Below are 17,593 nucleotides of genomic sequence, written 5' to 3' on the forward strand. Positions count from 1 at the left end.
TTTGCATTTCATGACAGGACATTTTCAATACAACATACGATAACAATGCCTCTGAACTGACAAGCTCCTGAATAAGTAATAGTATTGCACGTTTTGTTCGCTATGGAAGTCTGTTGAAACCCGATGTGATCCAACTTTATATGAAAAGAGAAATGCATCTAAACTCACTGACCTTAACATTGGATACATTTGCACTATAAAGAGGTCCAATACAAGAGCTGCTTTTGTAAGTATGCCATCAAAGCTAATAATATATATATACAATAGCTTGCTTGGATTGATATTGTTGTAGAATCAAAGCAGCAATCTTCCAGTTCCTATACGGCCACTCGAGCATGGTACCCTCAGTAAACATTCATCATAAAATTAGCCGTCGATGGACTAGTCTGGACTAGTCGATTGATCTTGCCAGCCCTAATAGCAACTACGGTAATTGGTCCATAATGACCAATGTGGAAAGAAAAAGAATTTTTCATGATTTCATGGCAAGCTTTCTGCCTACACAGCAGGGTCACAAAGAGGTGAGCTAAAATTATGCATATGCAGAGTGTTAAAACCAAAAAAAAAGGAGTGGGTGATTTGTAGACTTGAAATAACAAATCCATCCATTTTCTACACCGCTTATCCTCATTATACAACTGAGCTTGATCATTCTTTTTTTTTTTTTTTTTTTTTTGGAGTGTCAGTAAATGTCAAATACCTGGGAGCAGAAAAGATAGACGCATGAACTTATTATGAAACTCCACTCGCGGTCCCCTGTGTGTCTCATGTGTCACCGCACAGCATGAAAAGTGCGACTGACCTCTTGAGGGGAACATCTCCCGTCTGCTCGTCAACGTAGTCCTGCTTGAGCTCCTCGGGGACGTCACTGTCGCTGTCGTAATCCTGATAAGCGCTCTTCTCCAGCTCGTCAGACTCGTACTTTAAAATCGCAAAAAGAATGTGACACAAAAAAAGAAAGATCAGCGCTAGAAAAGAGAAAAGGCCAAATAGAAAAATACACAAGGGGAACCTATTGTAGAGACTTGTAAACTAGAACCGCATTGATATAGAGATGGCCATATTGTAACTCAAAGCAAAATGGGACATTTTCTGGGTTTTCTATAGGGGTAGTTAAAAGGATAAAAACTTCTTCCATGGCCCGTAACTTCCGAAATGTCTAATTAGTAAAAAGACAAATCATGCGTCCTGGTGGCATACAACTGCAAAAATAATAAGCTTCTATCCTTTTGAGAACATAGTCATAAAATGAAACCCCTCCCAGATAAGAATTTGGTCGCAGCTTACCAGAAATAATTCAATATATTTATTTTTGGCCCACCTTAAACTGTAAGAGCAGGCATCACAGCAGCTCGAGTATTACGGGCTTAAGCACAACGCTTGGGCTTTGAAAGCCTGACACATTCGATAAGGCAATATGACTTTAAAAGGATAATATAGCCGTATAAAAATAATCAGTGTAATAGGAAGAGAAATGGAGTATCATTCACAAATAGACCTTGACAGAACAACTGAATGTTTTTTTTTTTTTTTCTTTTTAAGGAGACGCTACAAAATTGTCCACACTGGAACAGTGTACCTCTATTAGTGTGATATATGGGTGCAAACACAGGAAGCCAAGTCTTCTCCGGCGGAGAGAGAGTGTGCAAGGAACCAATCACTCCACCCGTGTGCCTGGCTCTTTAGCGTAGCTGTCAATTTGAATGTTTTGTACACTGAAGGACAAGTGCTCTGTCCCTCCACCACATATGGGTCATTATCACAATAAAGTGTCATTGGTGTCCTCATCTCATCACAATCACGCAGTCAGATGAAAATGTACTAGAATAACTGGAATGAAATTGAAGTCCTCTAATATAAATATATATATATCTTATGTCCACAGTCCTCATTAAATGCTCTCACAGTAAAAGACAGCAAACACATTTTGCTGTTTGCATATAAGTGTTCTGCTTGCAGTTAATTTACTTAAATAAAATAAAAAAGCCTGGCAAGCTTGAATTTCAGACATTTCTAACAACAACACGACTGTGAAGTTCACTTCACTTCTATCTCCGAGTTTCTTGGCCCACAAAGCATAAACGCTTTGCAAACAGAATCCCAAGTGCCTGATAACACGCATGTCATTTAAAATTTCAATCGGTGGATGGGTGCTGATACAAACCTCCGAAAGCCCCACAGTGATTGTGTGACAATTAATCAACTTGTCTCTTTATAAACAGTGGTGTATCTCAACAGGTAGCCTCATTAATTAGTCATATTCATCTCACTGATGTTGACTTGACTCAATCAGAGGGTAGGCGCTGTAAACTGTCAACACAAGACAAATCTCTATATACTGTATACTGTACATAATGAATGATGAACAATCGTTTGAAATATAGACAGTAAATAACGTATATCATTCCAACTAATTATTTTATCATCGAGAATGTTATATGTTCAGAGGTTTACACAGAACCCTTTCAAGGACAACAGAAGGATCCATTGTTGTTTTGGTGAGAGACCACACACTGTTATTTCAGTTACCACGGTGGGATTAAAATGTTCTTCTTTTGCTGAAGGGTACCAGATATTTTCTCACCTCAGTCTTTGAATACAATATGGTGTCTTTTGGCACTCACCCCATTAGATGCCAGCACATCCTCTGTCTCTTCCTCTTTCTGCTCAATGTGCATTTCAAAGGGGTTTCCGTCTTGCAGGAATTGCTGGAACAGAGATAGTTCCTCTTGGATATGGATGGCAGAGGATGCACCCTGTCTGCTTGGGGAAAGCGGAGGGGAGCGACACTGGTCCATGAACTTAAACTCCTGGTTCATGAAAGATGTGACAGGGCAAAAAAAGAAAGAAAAAAAAAGTAAAACAGATGAAATCTCAGAATGATTGAATCTCAGATTACCTCCCTTTGTAATTGTATCATCTTTTGATCTTATATAATTACTTACAAATTTCTCGAGAGCAAATTACTTACAAATTTCTCGTGTTTTACATACTTGGCCAATAAAGATGATTCTGATAAATGAGCCAGCATTAACTGTTTTATTTCCTTATTTATACCTAGCAGTGTTTGGCATCTGCAATGGATGACAAGGAACGAGCTAAACTTACATGGAGCTGTGAGATATTAAAGTTGGATTTGACAGGGCAAAGTTCCCATGTTTCATTCTCAAGAAACATACGCAGCTCCTCCAGCCGTGCCCTAAGAAATTACAAAAGAAAGTACAAAAAAAAGGAATGAGTCACAGCTTTTCAAAAAGTTTTAAAAGCCTTTGCAGACAAAATAGATAATAGCCTGACTAAATGACACATTTAAAGTTATTCAATTAATCATTTTTTTCAATTATCTCGAGGCACTTTACAATGCACTTTGAAGGCCATGCGGAAGGAGAAAGCAAATGGGTCAAAAGCTGAAAACATCAAACATATGTTCACTGAGAGTCCAGCTCATGCAAATATCCATTGTTTTCACCCTGATAATGATAAATTCCTGTTAAATGGATGCGGTATTGCAATGAGCGAGCTATGAAGCAGGAAAAAAAAAAAAAAAAAAAAACGGCATGCTGATTCACACTGTATCTGTGCGAAATGTCACTGCAAATACCACAAATTTGAAAGACTTCGGTATACCATCTTATAAATTCTCAGTGGGTCTTTCACCTTGAGATCACGACTACTACGACTAATCTCCCTTATACAGGCATGCGACCCCATAGAACCCACGTGCCTCCTTGCATTCCAATTCTCTGTCATAGTAAGAAAGATTAATACCAGTCTGGTTTACGATTATCAATGATTCTTAGAAAGTAATCGCAACGGTGATCAAGATGAGGCTCTGCCATGATGTAGCGCTGCCATCGTGAGAGCATATATATTCAAGAGTTATATAATCACGACATAAATGTGCTTCCGGCTCATTAAGTATCAACTTGTAATGAGATGTCAACTGAGTTCAGTCAAGGCCGTTAGGATGGAAGTGATGATCATTGGCTGCTCTTTTAACGCAACACCGCGAGCAACAGAGAGGTTTGTGAGAACAGTCACAATTACCCCACCTGTGATAGTTTTTAAAGTAGTTGACACTCTGGCGTTTAATGGACTCTTGCAAGACTTCCGACTTACTGCTGCAGAACTCCTCACCAACCTGCATCAGCCTAGGAGAGAATGCGGAGAGTTATGGACAAATCTCTAAGAGATGGGAGCAAAAGAATATGAATTGTCAACTGGATTTCATGGTGGTGCCGAGTACAAAAACGGTTTGGTCAGCAACTCCACTGAGCATGAAGCGAAAGGTCCAATTTAGGGGGATTGACAGTCAATAGCTCAACAGCGTAGATGCAGATGGGTGCCCAATGTTGTTTTGGTGTGAATGAGTTCCCTGACAGTTTTTCTCATGGGCCTCCATCAAACTGATCCATTTTGGACCATATTGTAGCGTTCGTGCCACGTTCGATGTGAAACAACAAAAGTTTGATGATGTACAATTGCAGAGGGAGCAAGTGCACCGCAGCATAGTGTGCAATTGTGTGCTGATTGACAGCTGAGCCTGTCAACAGACATGGGTGGCATTCGCCAGCTGTCACTCATAAGACTGAGGAAATGGCATTGTGATTAAATATTGCGTTTGTGAAATATGAGTTAAGCAGTAAAATCCACGTTTTTAGCCATCTCTGGGGGCATGGCCATTTTGTCACTTCTGTCGACTGAAAATGACATCACAACTACTCAGGGCTCAGGTCCAACGACCAATCACGGCTGACCGGTTTACTGAATCTGAGCTGTGATTGGTTGTTACCTGAGCCCTGAGTAGTTGTGATGTCATTTTCAGTCGACAGAAGTGACAAAATGGCCACGCCCTCAGATGGCTAAAAACATGTGGATTTTGCTGCTTAACTCATATTTCACAAACGCAATATTAATCACAATGCCGTGTTTCAACTAGTGGGCCTGCTGGGAACATATTCTTGAAAAAAAAATGTTTGGATTGATTTCCGCTTTAAGAATAGATCAAAAGGGACTTTTTGGGCAGGTATATGTACTACATAGATTATTCTTCCATTTACACCATACATTACACATTAAATGGCATACATCAACTATTAACGGCAAGCGTCTTTTCTAAGAATCTATTTGGTTCAAAATCCTTCAAAACAAAGATGCAGACACGCAGTAAATTAAGACAAAGTGTCCTCCTAAGACTGCTGACTCCTTCCACACATTTATCTCAAAACACGCTTGACTAGTTTCTGAAACACTGAGCAGATGTGCCTTTCTTCTTTGTATCGGTTCAGGCTAATTAAGGTTAAGTAAAAAATAATTAAGGATTGTATGGTTGGATTGTTGTTTGAATTTGGGCATTGCCTTGTGTGCAAAGGTTGTTTTGTGTTTATCTGATGTTGTGAACAAATAATAGTGTAACTAAGGACGGGAACAAGAATATTAAGGAGAAAAAAAAACTAGTAATTGATGAGCACAGTGTATCCCTCCTGGAATTAATCCATATTTTATAAGGTCAATGATTCAAAACGTAATGTACAGTAATGATGAAAAACAAATGAGCAAGCAAGACCATTAAATAATACCTGCTGATGACATCCAACACCACAATGAAGTCATCATATTTGAAATTAGACATGTCGGTCCCCAGGATGTAAGCCTTCACCTTTAACTGGACATCCTGATGACAAGAGCAAAAAAACGTGTCATTTGGGATAGAAATGGAACCTCTGAAGAGAATTGGCAGCCAACCTGCCAGATCCGTGTCAGTCCGTGCTCCAGCTTCTTCTTCACATAGGTGCGGTCGATCACCAACTCATCAGAGTCTGTCGCCACTGCATCCTCTATGCATTTGAGAGGAGAATAAAGAAAGATTGAGAAACAAAACATTTTTCCACTTTTCTATTGTTTGGTTGTGTCTTTTCAACATGACTGAATATACTCATTTCAATAGGAGATGACATAATGTAAGGGCAGAAGGCCAGAGAGACATAAAAAAACCTTTGATTATTTTTAAACCATTTTTTTCGCGTGCATTCAAGTATGAAATCATTGAAGCATGGGTAATTCTTCCTGACCGAAATGCTCAACACCAAGTCTGCCTTGTTTGCAGGTCAGGTGGTGCAATGAAACCAAATCCTTCGTTTGGCCCACCACCTCACGTCGGCCGAGACCACTCAGAATGGAGAGCAAGAAGCAAGAGTGATTGATGAGAGGACCTGGAGATGGGCGTGCCAAGGTCATTTTCAATAGACAAAGAAACTTGCCGACAAAAAAAAAGACGGTGAAACCTTGGTTCAATAGGGATCAGCGAGTATGGATTTGTCAGAGCCCAGAGGAAACCGTCGGAGCCTTTGAGGTTGTTCTTTCGCGCCAATACACCAAAAATATAAATTGTGCCGCTGAAAAGCAGGTCATTGTGAAACGCGTTGATATGCAGTGTGCAATAAAACCCTCGCCGTCATATGGTGAAATAGGATTTTTATTGCAAATGCTCTATATATCAAGCACGTAGAGAAGGCTGTCCCGCATCACATATGTTCACACTGTCGTTTATCGTATGTGAGCACACCACTGTGATACCCACCGGACAGGAGTTAATCTCTCTGTGAGGAATACAATTAACAGAAGGAAAGCTCTACTCCGCCTTACTTTAGATTTCAAACCAAATTACCACACCAAGAAAAGTAGGGGGAGGGAATCTCAAGAGGAATCAAGTCTACTGTAACAACTTCCTGGGATAAATGAAACTATTTAACATCAAGTCGGTCTAAATTGCGCCATTCCACATTTCTCATCATAATCCGTACAAATCAAAGCCTTCCACTGTAACAGTTATTTACATTATTGTATCCAAACAATCTGTTTCCACCCATTGTTTGTATACAAGTAACAAAACAATCATGATAAAAAAAAAATACTGCAACAACAATAACCTTGTAAATTTCTATAAACATCAATTTTTTCTCCTCCTCTTCTTGACCTATGATTACAATCATTACAGAAACAAATGAGACAAGGAGTAATGTGTTTTTGTTCATGTTTAGCTAGGCTGTCACTCACTATATGTGCATGAATCAATTGCAAATGACAGATGTCCCCATCTCTTCATGTTATCTGCACCGCCATTTATCATGAGTAACAATGGTAATGATAATGGCACAGTGGCAGTATTTATGTAAATGTGATAGAAAGTCAATTCCTATTTAAAAATGTTGATTTATACATATGCTATGCAACATGCGGTAGAACCTCTATGTACTGCATGAACCAATTTGTTGAATAAGTAAAAGTCCACGTGATCAGATTCAGATGATCACAATCTTTCCAACTGGAAATGATTTAGATTTTCTCATGCGTTTTCAGATAAAAGCGCAATTTAAAGTTCAATTGGCAATCATCTCAATAGCTGATTGGCTTTCTCCTCTGCGGAAGGGCGTCCCTGGCCGCAGGCAAAATTATAAAAAAAAAATGTTTAAATGCTTTTGACTGTCTATAGTCAACATCATTCAGTTTTTTTTTTAGATGAACAACGAAATAAGTCCCATTACATTTGACAATCGCAATACAAACATTCAAGAAACACCAATCAGCAAATATACTCTTCATACCGCAACGTAGGTGGAAAACAATCACCCTGCTATCATTCCAACACAGGATCCAAGGCCTATACCAATGGCCTGTAAAGACAAATTGGCCATTTTCATTTATTATTACACACACTTAACCTTTGTGCTTGATGGCCTTCAGTGTGACTGAAACGTGTCCAGGTATGAGCTACAGTTGGAAATCTATCTTGTCAGATAGAAATAAAAAAATGATCACAGCCGGAGTGACAGCCAGTGAAAAGCTCTCCTTCTATCAAGGGACAAGATTCATTAGTTAAACGTTACAGTGAACAACTCAATATATTAAGTGCCAGAGTTAGATTAAAGAGGACAGACACTGGAGGAGGAGCAATCTAAAGCAGGCTTGATTGTTACAACACAGGTGGCCTCTAGTGTGAGCTGGAGGTCAAAGTCACCTCAAAATACTGTTGAACAAATGAGACGGCATATGCACTGTAAATCACTACAGTGACTGACCACACACATATTAAGAGAGACTGTTATGCAAGACAAAGCTATGGCCAGGGACACCTTTATACAGAGGTGAAAGCCAATCAACTACCGAGATGATTGATGGCACTCTTGGCAGGAAACGAGGTGCATGTCCTTTCCTTCATAGGGAAGATGACATTTAATGAAATATCAAAAGGACTTAGTATGTTTCCAATCATTCAAAACCACAGGATATCCCCATTCATCTAATGGAATGTGGGCAATGGAATGAAGTCATCTGATTTAACAAAGAAAAGGAGAACTAGTTAATTTGACACTTCATAAAGATGAATTTGCCTTGTTTGTTTTAAGAATTATTTGCTTAATTTTATGGGAGAGTTGAATTTTGGAATCTAGAGGGCAGTTTCTTAGAATGTGAAATACATCGTAAATTAAAACATAATATACGATATAGGTCAACTTTTTTATAGGCGACAATAACCATCAAATGGTAGGAGCTGAAGGTGCTTATTGCAATTAGCACTGAAAGGAAGCAAAGCCAAAGTCACACACGGCGCATTTCCACATTTCCAGAATTGCATCATTCACAGTTCATCCAGTGTTCACACAGTCATCCAACAACTCTTAAAACTGAGTCATATCAATTACAGTAATCACTGATGTGTGGCTGTCCTCTGAGCTCTCTTGCTGGTCTTTGTCAGTATTTGTCTAGCTGAATTCTGGAATAGGTCTAAGGGTACAGTATTCCTAATAGGAAGACCAGAAATAAGAGGAGATGGAGGAGGGAGGGGGGCCGCTTCGATTGGTCGGGAATCAAGTCGGCTGTGTTCACTCCCAGGAAGCGCAAACGATTTGTAACTGTGCCAGTCGACGAAAATACCAAAAGAAAGAAAACTCCACTCATGCGCAGAGTTGACTGCACTTTTCGCTTGACTTGCTCTTTGGTAAGAAAATAGGGCCCAGTGTTTAAACTACAGCTAAACAGGGACAGTATAGGCAATTGTGTATCATGCATATAACTGGAAGTGTGTCCAGAGTTTCCCAATGATGCCAAATGGTAGCATGTGGATAATAAAAAAAAATAAGTGGACCTAAAATTGAACCTTGGGGGGCACCTCGATATCAATTCATACCTCATGGATGAGTATTCATTAAAACTTATTAAAAACAAAAAGTATCTGTTGTTAAGTCTGGCTTGAACCCAGTTTAAAACAGTAACACAAACCAATCAACTTGTGAAGTAGATTTACAAGTGTATTCCATGATTAACAGTATCAAAAGCTGTACTTATATATATATAGCCTGTGTTTATCTCTAAAGCCAGATTGTAATTCCTCATGGATATTTCTAGAAATGATCAAATCATTCAGCTGATCAAAAACAAGCATCTCTAAATGTTACAACTTCAAATGCAGAACATAAAATCAAACAGAAGGTGGCATAGTGGAGTACCTGGAGTGGGCGTGGTCACTTGCTTGTCGTGCTCCTCGTGCCACTGCATCGTGCGGTGGTAACTCAACATCACCTCCCACAATGCCTTGCATAGATCCGTGAGACACGGAATGTAGCTGTCCAAGGTGATATGCTGCAAACAGAGAGATAATACAGTCACCGGTGCCGTTTTGTGTCATGAATTGCTATAATCTACTTCACTTGAAAGAAAATGAGGCAAAAACGAAGTTAAAATACAATGACAACATAAGCGGCTGTGCTTCATATGATATCTAATTAATGCTTGGGCTCATTATTCAGACACTGTCGGGAAACATCTAATTTCTGTGTCACGAGAAATGTACTGATGGAAGAGCAAATTAATGCATGGACTCATTGGAAAAAATCTGCAATTACCGGTAAAAGGGCGCCAAATGAACCTACTGTATATCTGATTTGTCCTTTCATGGGGTGACCGACTAAGAATTTCAAATATCTGTAAATGAAGTTAATTTTAATAGGAATTAAACGAACGCGTAATGATCACATTTAAGCTTCAGTGGATATTTTTTGTACAAACAATGAATAAAATGTGAGCATTGCATGCTCATACAGCATTTGACTAATTTCTTGTAAAAATATTTTCTTCCTTCTTTTTCAGATATGTTTAAGTGCTAAAATACTATTGGGTATGTCAGTAAAATCTGGGATAGGCTCCAACCTTGCCCAGGATGATGGATGGAAGGAATGTTGGAACATTTTATACACAGACACACAATGCAATGTAGGAGACATCTTCAAGACCTAGATGTGCCGTACATTTAACGCTCCATATTTTCCACAAGTCAAGCAAGCATGTCAGCAGCATGTTGCCAAGCAACTAAGGTACAGGAAGAGGTGTGTGAGTATAAGTGGGTCTGTGGGTTTGATGAGGAAAACAACCTCGGTTACACCCACACACATTCACTGCTGTGGACTATGTGAGCAACTGGGTGGTGTGGAACATCTATGCTGCCGTTTGAATGACTGTTGCTGGAATCAAGCTTTCTTGACAGAATAGAGCCACCGTTTGATTTCCTGAACACAGCTAGACACCTGACATGATGCACTTCATATCTACCAAGCTGCATGTGCTCATGCATATTTAAAAATACCGTATCAACTCAGTGTGGATTTTATGGGTACCCGTGGGTAAGCAGGGGAGTAAACTTGTTTTTTAATTTTAAAAAATCCAAAAATGTAAAGATGCAAAGGATTAAAAACAGTGCACAATCTCTCTCAAGTAGGTTTCGATGATAAAATGTGTATTTTTGTTGCCTTTTTTTAATTGTTTATTTCAATGTTCAAAAAGACTTTTAAAAATGATAAAGCACTGGTATACATTTTTGCACACTTCACTTATGATAATAAACAAATGAGTGACACTTGAGTCACTCTAGTCACTGGTTGGAAGAGAATTTCCACTTTTGTGTAACATTACTAACAGAACGGAACATAAAATGTTATAGATGTCCTCCATTAATGTCTTTCTAGTTGACAAAACTACAAAAAACACTGCCAGGTCACAACACAATTCATTTAAAGGGAAGCAGGAACTTTGGCTCCACACCGTTCTGAATTATTTGAAGCTCACCTCAATTTTCGACATGCTACATTGAGTGTCCTCTTGTGTTCAGCTGACAGATAAAGCGAAGGAACCATTAGAAGAAATCAGACAGTGGGACTGGAGTCACCTAGTCGTACTGTTGTGAGTGAAAACATTTTCGTCTATCTATCAAAAAGGCAGTAGCCGCCATTTATTTTAAAAGTGCTTCGATTATTCAATAACCTGAAGCTTCAGTTCATCATCAAAGTGTTTTGATGAAGACTAAACCAGATTAGAGAATTGGCAAGAAGACGGGGACTTCCCATGGGAACGCAGTTTTGAACTCCCCGTTTCAGTCTGGATCAGCTCAACGTGCGTCTTCTCAAAAACTAGCCACATAACGGCGAGGTTCATAGAAGGTTCATCATCGTGAGAGACCTTAAAACAAAGACATCGATTTCCATCAAGCGAAAAAAATGCTGATGTAGAAGCTCTGTATTGTTTAATATGAAGAATCAACTCCACCTGCATGAATACAAAAGCCTTGGAGTAACTTCAAGAGAAAAAGAGAATGAATGTGCAGTTAATACATTCCTAAATAAATCAAAAACTTAAGGTATGACACTGAAGAGAAAAAAAAGTCCAAAATTTCTAGCCACTTCACCTCCAAAGATTGGAATGAGAGAATTCCAGCAAGAGACGTCCAGCAGATTGATAGCAAGTCTGGCCAATAATGATGGGATGCTGATGTAAAATTAATATGGCCTTACCGTAGTCCTAAGTGACCTCTCAGAGAGTTCCCATTGCTCTTGAATTTTAAGTCATACAATTAAAAAGGGGAGTTCAGAGGGTCTAACGTGCACTTTCACATCATTCAACCTTTGCTTATAATGGGAACAGAGAATCAATGTGTTTGCTCCGCCACAATTACTTTCTCAACTGAGGGATGAAAGTTTTCATTTTTCAAGACAAGTGCAAAAACTGCTCACTTTGGTTTGTGAGGTGTTAAAACAAGCGAGCAAGAAACTAAAGAAAAGGATTGCTCTTAATCATCACATAACAGTAGAGAAAATGTTGCCAACTCATGTAACTGTCTGAAATTAGGTCACCAGAACACTTTTACATCATGTCACGGTGCAGTTTTGTAACAATGCCAATTATAATAATGTATCATTAATACGGTACCCATATTTGCCAGTGTCAAAATCCTATATGTATAGCAAATAAAAACACATCTGTTCTAGTGGCTATCATTAGACGGCATAGGTGTATTTAATTTTGTAGCTGGTCAGAGTTCAACATGTACGGTATAGCGAAAAAGTCCTGAAATCCTGCTTTTTGTTAAGTCAAATTGACTGCATATAGAGGGAAAAAAGTCCAGCCGGTGATGAAAAAACAAGAGAGGCAGCACTGAGAGGACACGTAAAGGGGAGAGCATTGCAAAATCTGCCGCATGACAGCTGCGCAAGCCCAACAGCAAGAAGTCAACAAGCAAGTCGAGTGTGAAGAAGAAAACTATCAGAAGTTGAATACGGTGTGAAAAGGGACAGAAACAAATTGTCCACTCCACACGGGCATAGGGAGCCGTTCCCAATAACCTTCTACGGCATAATCTCTGGGGGACACAGCAATTCTCCCCAGTAAGTTCATGATAAATTGACCGAGTTACGGCTTCTAAACAGCATTATGGGATTTATTTGAAAGTAGGATCGAGATGATAGTTCAGACACAAACACGAAAAGGAACGTGTATACGTTATGACTTGGCAATGCCGTGATTTATATTTATGTGCAGTACGGTATCACATCGCTTCACTATATAGCGCTTTTCAACCGTCACCTCACACACCCAGATAAGTTGCCCTTTCTTCTTTTGCACACACATATACACGGTGCTGGTGGATATCGGTGTCTTACCGTACACAGATCCTTATACTGCATTTTCTGGAACTTGGTATCGGCATTGCCAGCGCAGAGCTCCACGTATCCCAGCACCACTTGGAACACAGTGTTGTGGATGGCTTGGGTGAAGTGCATGTGCAGCTGGTCCATGGCAGTCTGCAGAGAAAGCCAAACACGCGGTTATGAAAATGATTATACCAAGATTTTCATCTGCCCGTGTGGCTCTGCGAAGAAAAAGGCTTACAGCAGATATTGCAAACCAAAGTTCAAAAACAACATTCACTGGCAGTAGACCAAAAGTCAAGTGTGCACTTTGTCTTTTGAAACTAAAAAAATTCACTTTCTACAGGTACCCCAGAAAAAACCCCAGAAATGACTGGGTGAAGATTGAAACCCAGAACCTCTGAATGCGAGGCAGATGTGTTAACCACCTGCCCACTGTTTAAATATTTTTTAAAGCGGAAGTCAACTCAAAAATGTTCATGAAAAGAATATGTTCGGTGCGCCTTAAATAGTCTAAACGTGGCATTCTGATTCATATTGCGTTTGTGGAATATGAGTTAAGCAGTCAAATTCACACGTTTTTTGTCCATCTCATAGGGCGGCCATTTTGTCACTTCTGTCGACTGGAAATGACATCACAGTTGCTCAGGGCTCAGATAAACAACCAATCATGACTCAGCTTCAGAAAAGGGGTGAGCCGTGATTGGTCGTTACCTGATGAGTAACTGTGATGTCATTTTCAGTCGACAGAAGTGACAAAATGGTCGCCCCGTGAGATGGCTAAAAACAGGTGGATTTTGCTGTTTAACTCATATTCCATAAACAATACAAATCAGAATGCCACGTTTAGATTAGTTAACATATTGCAAAGAAACTTAGGGGGTTAACTTCCCCTTTTAAATACAAATATATTTCCTGAGACAGCAGTTTCTACATTTCCAATTGCTAGGTAATAAATACGGCATTCAAGTTTCAACAACTAAGGGGCTACACTTAAATGACCGAATAAACCGATTAAAATCCATTTGCCTCGTATTGTATGTGCTCTCCTTGGAGCTGAACGTTTATACACAGGGCTAGTGAAAATGTCGGTGAGAAAAGTGAGAAATGTTTTGCGGCTCGGTGGTGAGTACTCATTTAACAAGCATTGGCATTTCAGCCAATGCCTAATAGCTTTTTCTCCACGACAGAAAGATGCATTGTTGTCCGAGATCTATTAAAAAGTCATCAGTGAGCCACAATGTTGCTCTATGTGACATGTTCCTTCATTAAGATGAACATGGGCTGTGCACTTTCTCCTATCTCCTTATAGTATGCCATTGTAAATACTTAATAAGCCTCCAATTGAACACAGCTGAAAATAGTCCTCCACTTGTACATCCTGCTCAAATAAGGTTGCCGAGCTTTTTTCCGTGTTAGGATTTTAGCTTTTTAAGAACTACATTAAGGGTAAGAGTTCATTACCCATTTTGAAACATTTATGTTTTTCATTACACTGAGTGGGCTCGGGGCTGTTTCCCACCCACGTGCTGCGTGCACTGAGTACAGAGCAAACTCCAACAGCTGCAGCATTCCAGTTTGACCTCCTTGCTTGGGTTTGTTACCAGCTGCAAATTAGGCTGAATTCTCGAAAAGTTGGAGTTTAGGGTTTGCTTAAGATTTTTGAACAGTCTATCTCTTTTCAGTTGTGTGTCGTGCTGTGGCAGAAAGGCAATTTATTTTTTCATCAAATATTGATAGAATTAATTGAACCAATTCAGATGAGAGCTCTGTGAGCTGTGTGCCTTACATTGTGCATGCAAGTAAATATTTATTTGGAAGATAGGAACATTGGCAAAGATATATTGGATGATTATAACCTTCTGCCAGAACTACGAATCAGCACAACTCGAATGTCAATTAGCTCCTAAATTACATGCATGGCATTCACCCTTATTCAAATGATCCAGTAAAAAGAAACCAGGATTAAGGCAAGAGGACCGACACATTTCGTGGTGTTGGACCATTTCCATGACCTTGAATAGGAGCGCAACACCTCACCTGTGTCTTCCCCAGGAGGGTGTAGGCCAGCTGGACCTTGGTATAGTGTGCAACATCAAAGTGTTTGCAAGTCTTTGACAGGGCAACGTCAAGCTGCTCCTAGAGGCAGAAACAGATGGATGACAAAAGGTGGGAAAAGGAAACAGGGGGATTATCAACATTAAGACCAGGGATTTCGATATAGATGTGCAGATGTGTGGCTCATACACAAAGGAGAGGATACGGTAATTGGATGTGGATGAGAGTGGACGTTTTTGACGAATGTGAGGAAGAGGGTCGGAAGATAGGAAGTAGCATGCGTTACGACCTTGCCACGTTGAATCAACCTTTTGGCGTGGTTTAAAGTTACAATGATAATACTACAACACTCGCAAAAAGAATTATCATGATTATAATCCACATGTTCACGCCATAGTACATAGATTCTCCTTCAGCATGTGTGTTTTACATCACAGTTGCAAACTCGCTACGCAAAACCGTCATCGTCTTGATGTGTGGGGATTGCTCTTGGTACAAAGTGATTAGTCAAATGAGTTTAGAGGATTTTCTTTTGTTTATCACCCAAGCTGACAGGTAAACAAGCAAGCACTTCCACCAATGGCTTTGCAATATTTGTGTGCATACGTGCATGCCGTTTTCTTGTGTACAGACAAACAAAAGTAATTAATCTATTCAAGCGCAGAGGCGGTGGTGCAGAGAAAATTGCTTTGCACGCCTTTTATCACGCCATAATATCGCTACAGAGCTCTAGATGAAACTGATATGATTTACGTTATTTTGCACTCAAAATAATGACTTTTCAGCCTGTCAATATTTGGACAGAGGCAGAATTAAACAGTCAAACCCCTGTCTGAATAAATATCGTTTTGTAAAATGAAAGCATAGAGCCAAACGTTAAATAGCATTAAAAGTATTTTCACATATAGTGGTTCTCAATAACTCAATTACAGATAAGGCAGAGAGTGAGCGAGCATGAGAGAGTACCTCGATTTGCTCCAGAGTGTCTTGCAGCTTGGAATTCAATTCACTGTGGAGGGAAAAAGTTGAATATTGTGTTTAAGGTCCTTTACAACAAACTAAAAAAAAAAAAAAAAAAAATCCCAAAACAATAACTCCTCAGCCCTCAGTTGTTATATTTATCTTTTCAATAGGCTAGAGAGTATTCCTCAGGTAACAAAAAAATATTCAATACTAATGGAAATTGCAATAGGGCTGGAAAAAAAAAACTTTAGCAATGGCTTCAGTAAATATTTTAGAACAGGGCAAAGGTGATCTCCAACTCCAATTTCAAAAGTTGATAGCACTCATAACGCTTGCATATGACAAACATAAAACGCCCGTACAACCTTGAAGCATCTTAAGATGTTATGTCATGCCAGAAAATTCTTTCAACTAGAATGCAGAGAAGCAACAATACAATTCCCATCTTATTTTGCCCATCCCAGGACACCCATCCAATTCCCTTGGGCTACCCCCTGTGCAGAACCCATCCGTAATCCTCCTTTGTTCCACCGCCTCCCTGCTTCTGTCCCTGCTTTGTTTGGGGTCTTTTTCGGGTCATCCCGTTCTTGTGTTGGGCCTTATGAGACAGCAAGTTGCCCAAAGGGAAAAAGTGTCCTTAATAAAATTGCTAATTAAGCATGCCTGCTTAACGCGGAAGGAGAATGGGGAGAAGTGAGTAGAGTAGAAAATAGAGATTGGCTCCCTGCAGGTTGCTCGCATAGAAAATCCACAAGTGAGGAGATTCTAAAACTTGCTTCACGAAAAACCTTGATTGGGCAAAAACAGTTTGACAGTTTGTAACTTGGTCAGAGTTGTCAGCTATTAGAGCAGTTGACGCTACAAGGACACTCATGAACCTCAAATAATCAGCAGTCAGTCCGACAGCAATGCGACATTGGCTGCGCTGCCAAAATCCGGACACTGCGGTCAAGGTTAACGAGTTGTTACATAACACACAACAATGCAGGAAGTTTGGCTCAAGTACAGACAGGTGTGCTGATCTATATAAACGGGCCTCGACTATTGAAGAATTGCATCCTCATGTCCTCACTCAACTCCCGGGAGAATGCTTCAAACGGCTTTCAGTTCAGGCGGTCCAACTGAAAGTGGAGCTGAGGCCAACTGGAGAAATGCCTGCACGTCTTTATTTTTCGTTTTGATACACACCCACACGGTCATGTGCTAGTGTGAGCAAGGGCATACATACAAGCTTTTCTCTATCTATCTATCTATCTATCTATATATATATATATATTTATTTATTAGGGGTGGGAATCAAGATTCGATCCAATTCAGAGGGCCACGATTCGTTCATTGCGATTCCAATGCATCACTACATTGGCTTACATTTTACAGTTCATTTGTAAAATACTGGTACCTTTTTTAAAACAAAAAACTCAAGGGAGAGCAAAGATTTATATTTCACACTTTGACTTCGCTCTGCTCACAAGAGGTTTTGCTTGTTCCGCCGTCTTGTCACGTATTAGCTTAGCCTAGCACAGATGTCTGACATACAAACGCACGTAATCGCTTGCGCATGCTTTTAGTTTTTTTTTAACTTTATATATCGATTATTA

The 17,593-nt window shown here is 39.7% G+C and overlaps 1 protein-coding gene across 8 annotated transcripts in view; it reads right to left on the reverse strand.

Moving 5' to 3' along the window:
• vps50 (VPS50 EARP/GARPII complex subunit) overlaps positions 1–17,593 on the reverse strand; it is a 55,900-nt gene that overhangs the window by 20,611 nt on the left and 17,696 nt on the right. For all 8 annotated transcript variants that reach the window (XR_015081976.1, XR_015081975.1, XM_086013709.1 and 5 more), the window contains exons 10-19: positions 15,999–16,041; positions 15,015–15,113; positions 12,987–13,127; positions 9,507–9,639; positions 5,746–5,837; positions 5,580–5,674; positions 4,053–4,151; positions 3,109–3,199; positions 2,625–2,810; positions 803–921 (exon numbers count right to left, since the gene is read on the reverse strand). Coding sequence is in view for 6 of the 8 variants with exons in the window: in XM_086013709.1 (XP_085869835.1) it covers positions 803–921; positions 2,625–2,810; positions 3,109–3,199; positions 4,053–4,151; positions 5,580–5,674; positions 5,746–5,837; positions 9,507–9,639; positions 12,987–13,127; positions 15,015–15,113; positions 15,999–16,041 (1,098 nt within the window). In the remaining 2 variants the exon portion in view is untranslated. The remainder of the gene's footprint in view (positions 1–802; positions 922–2,624; positions 2,811–3,108; positions 3,200–4,052; positions 4,152–5,579; positions 5,675–5,745; positions 5,838–9,506; positions 9,640–12,986; positions 13,128–15,014; positions 15,114–15,998; positions 16,042–17,593) is intronic.

The sequence above is a fragment of the Filicampus tigris genome, chromosome 18 (assembly GCF_054856515.1).
Source record: "Filicampus tigris isolate MCC_2025a chromosome 18, RoL_Ftig_1.0, whole genome shotgun sequence".
Lineage (NCBI taxonomy): Eukaryota > Metazoa > Chordata > Actinopteri > Syngnathiformes > Syngnathidae > Filicampus > Filicampus tigris.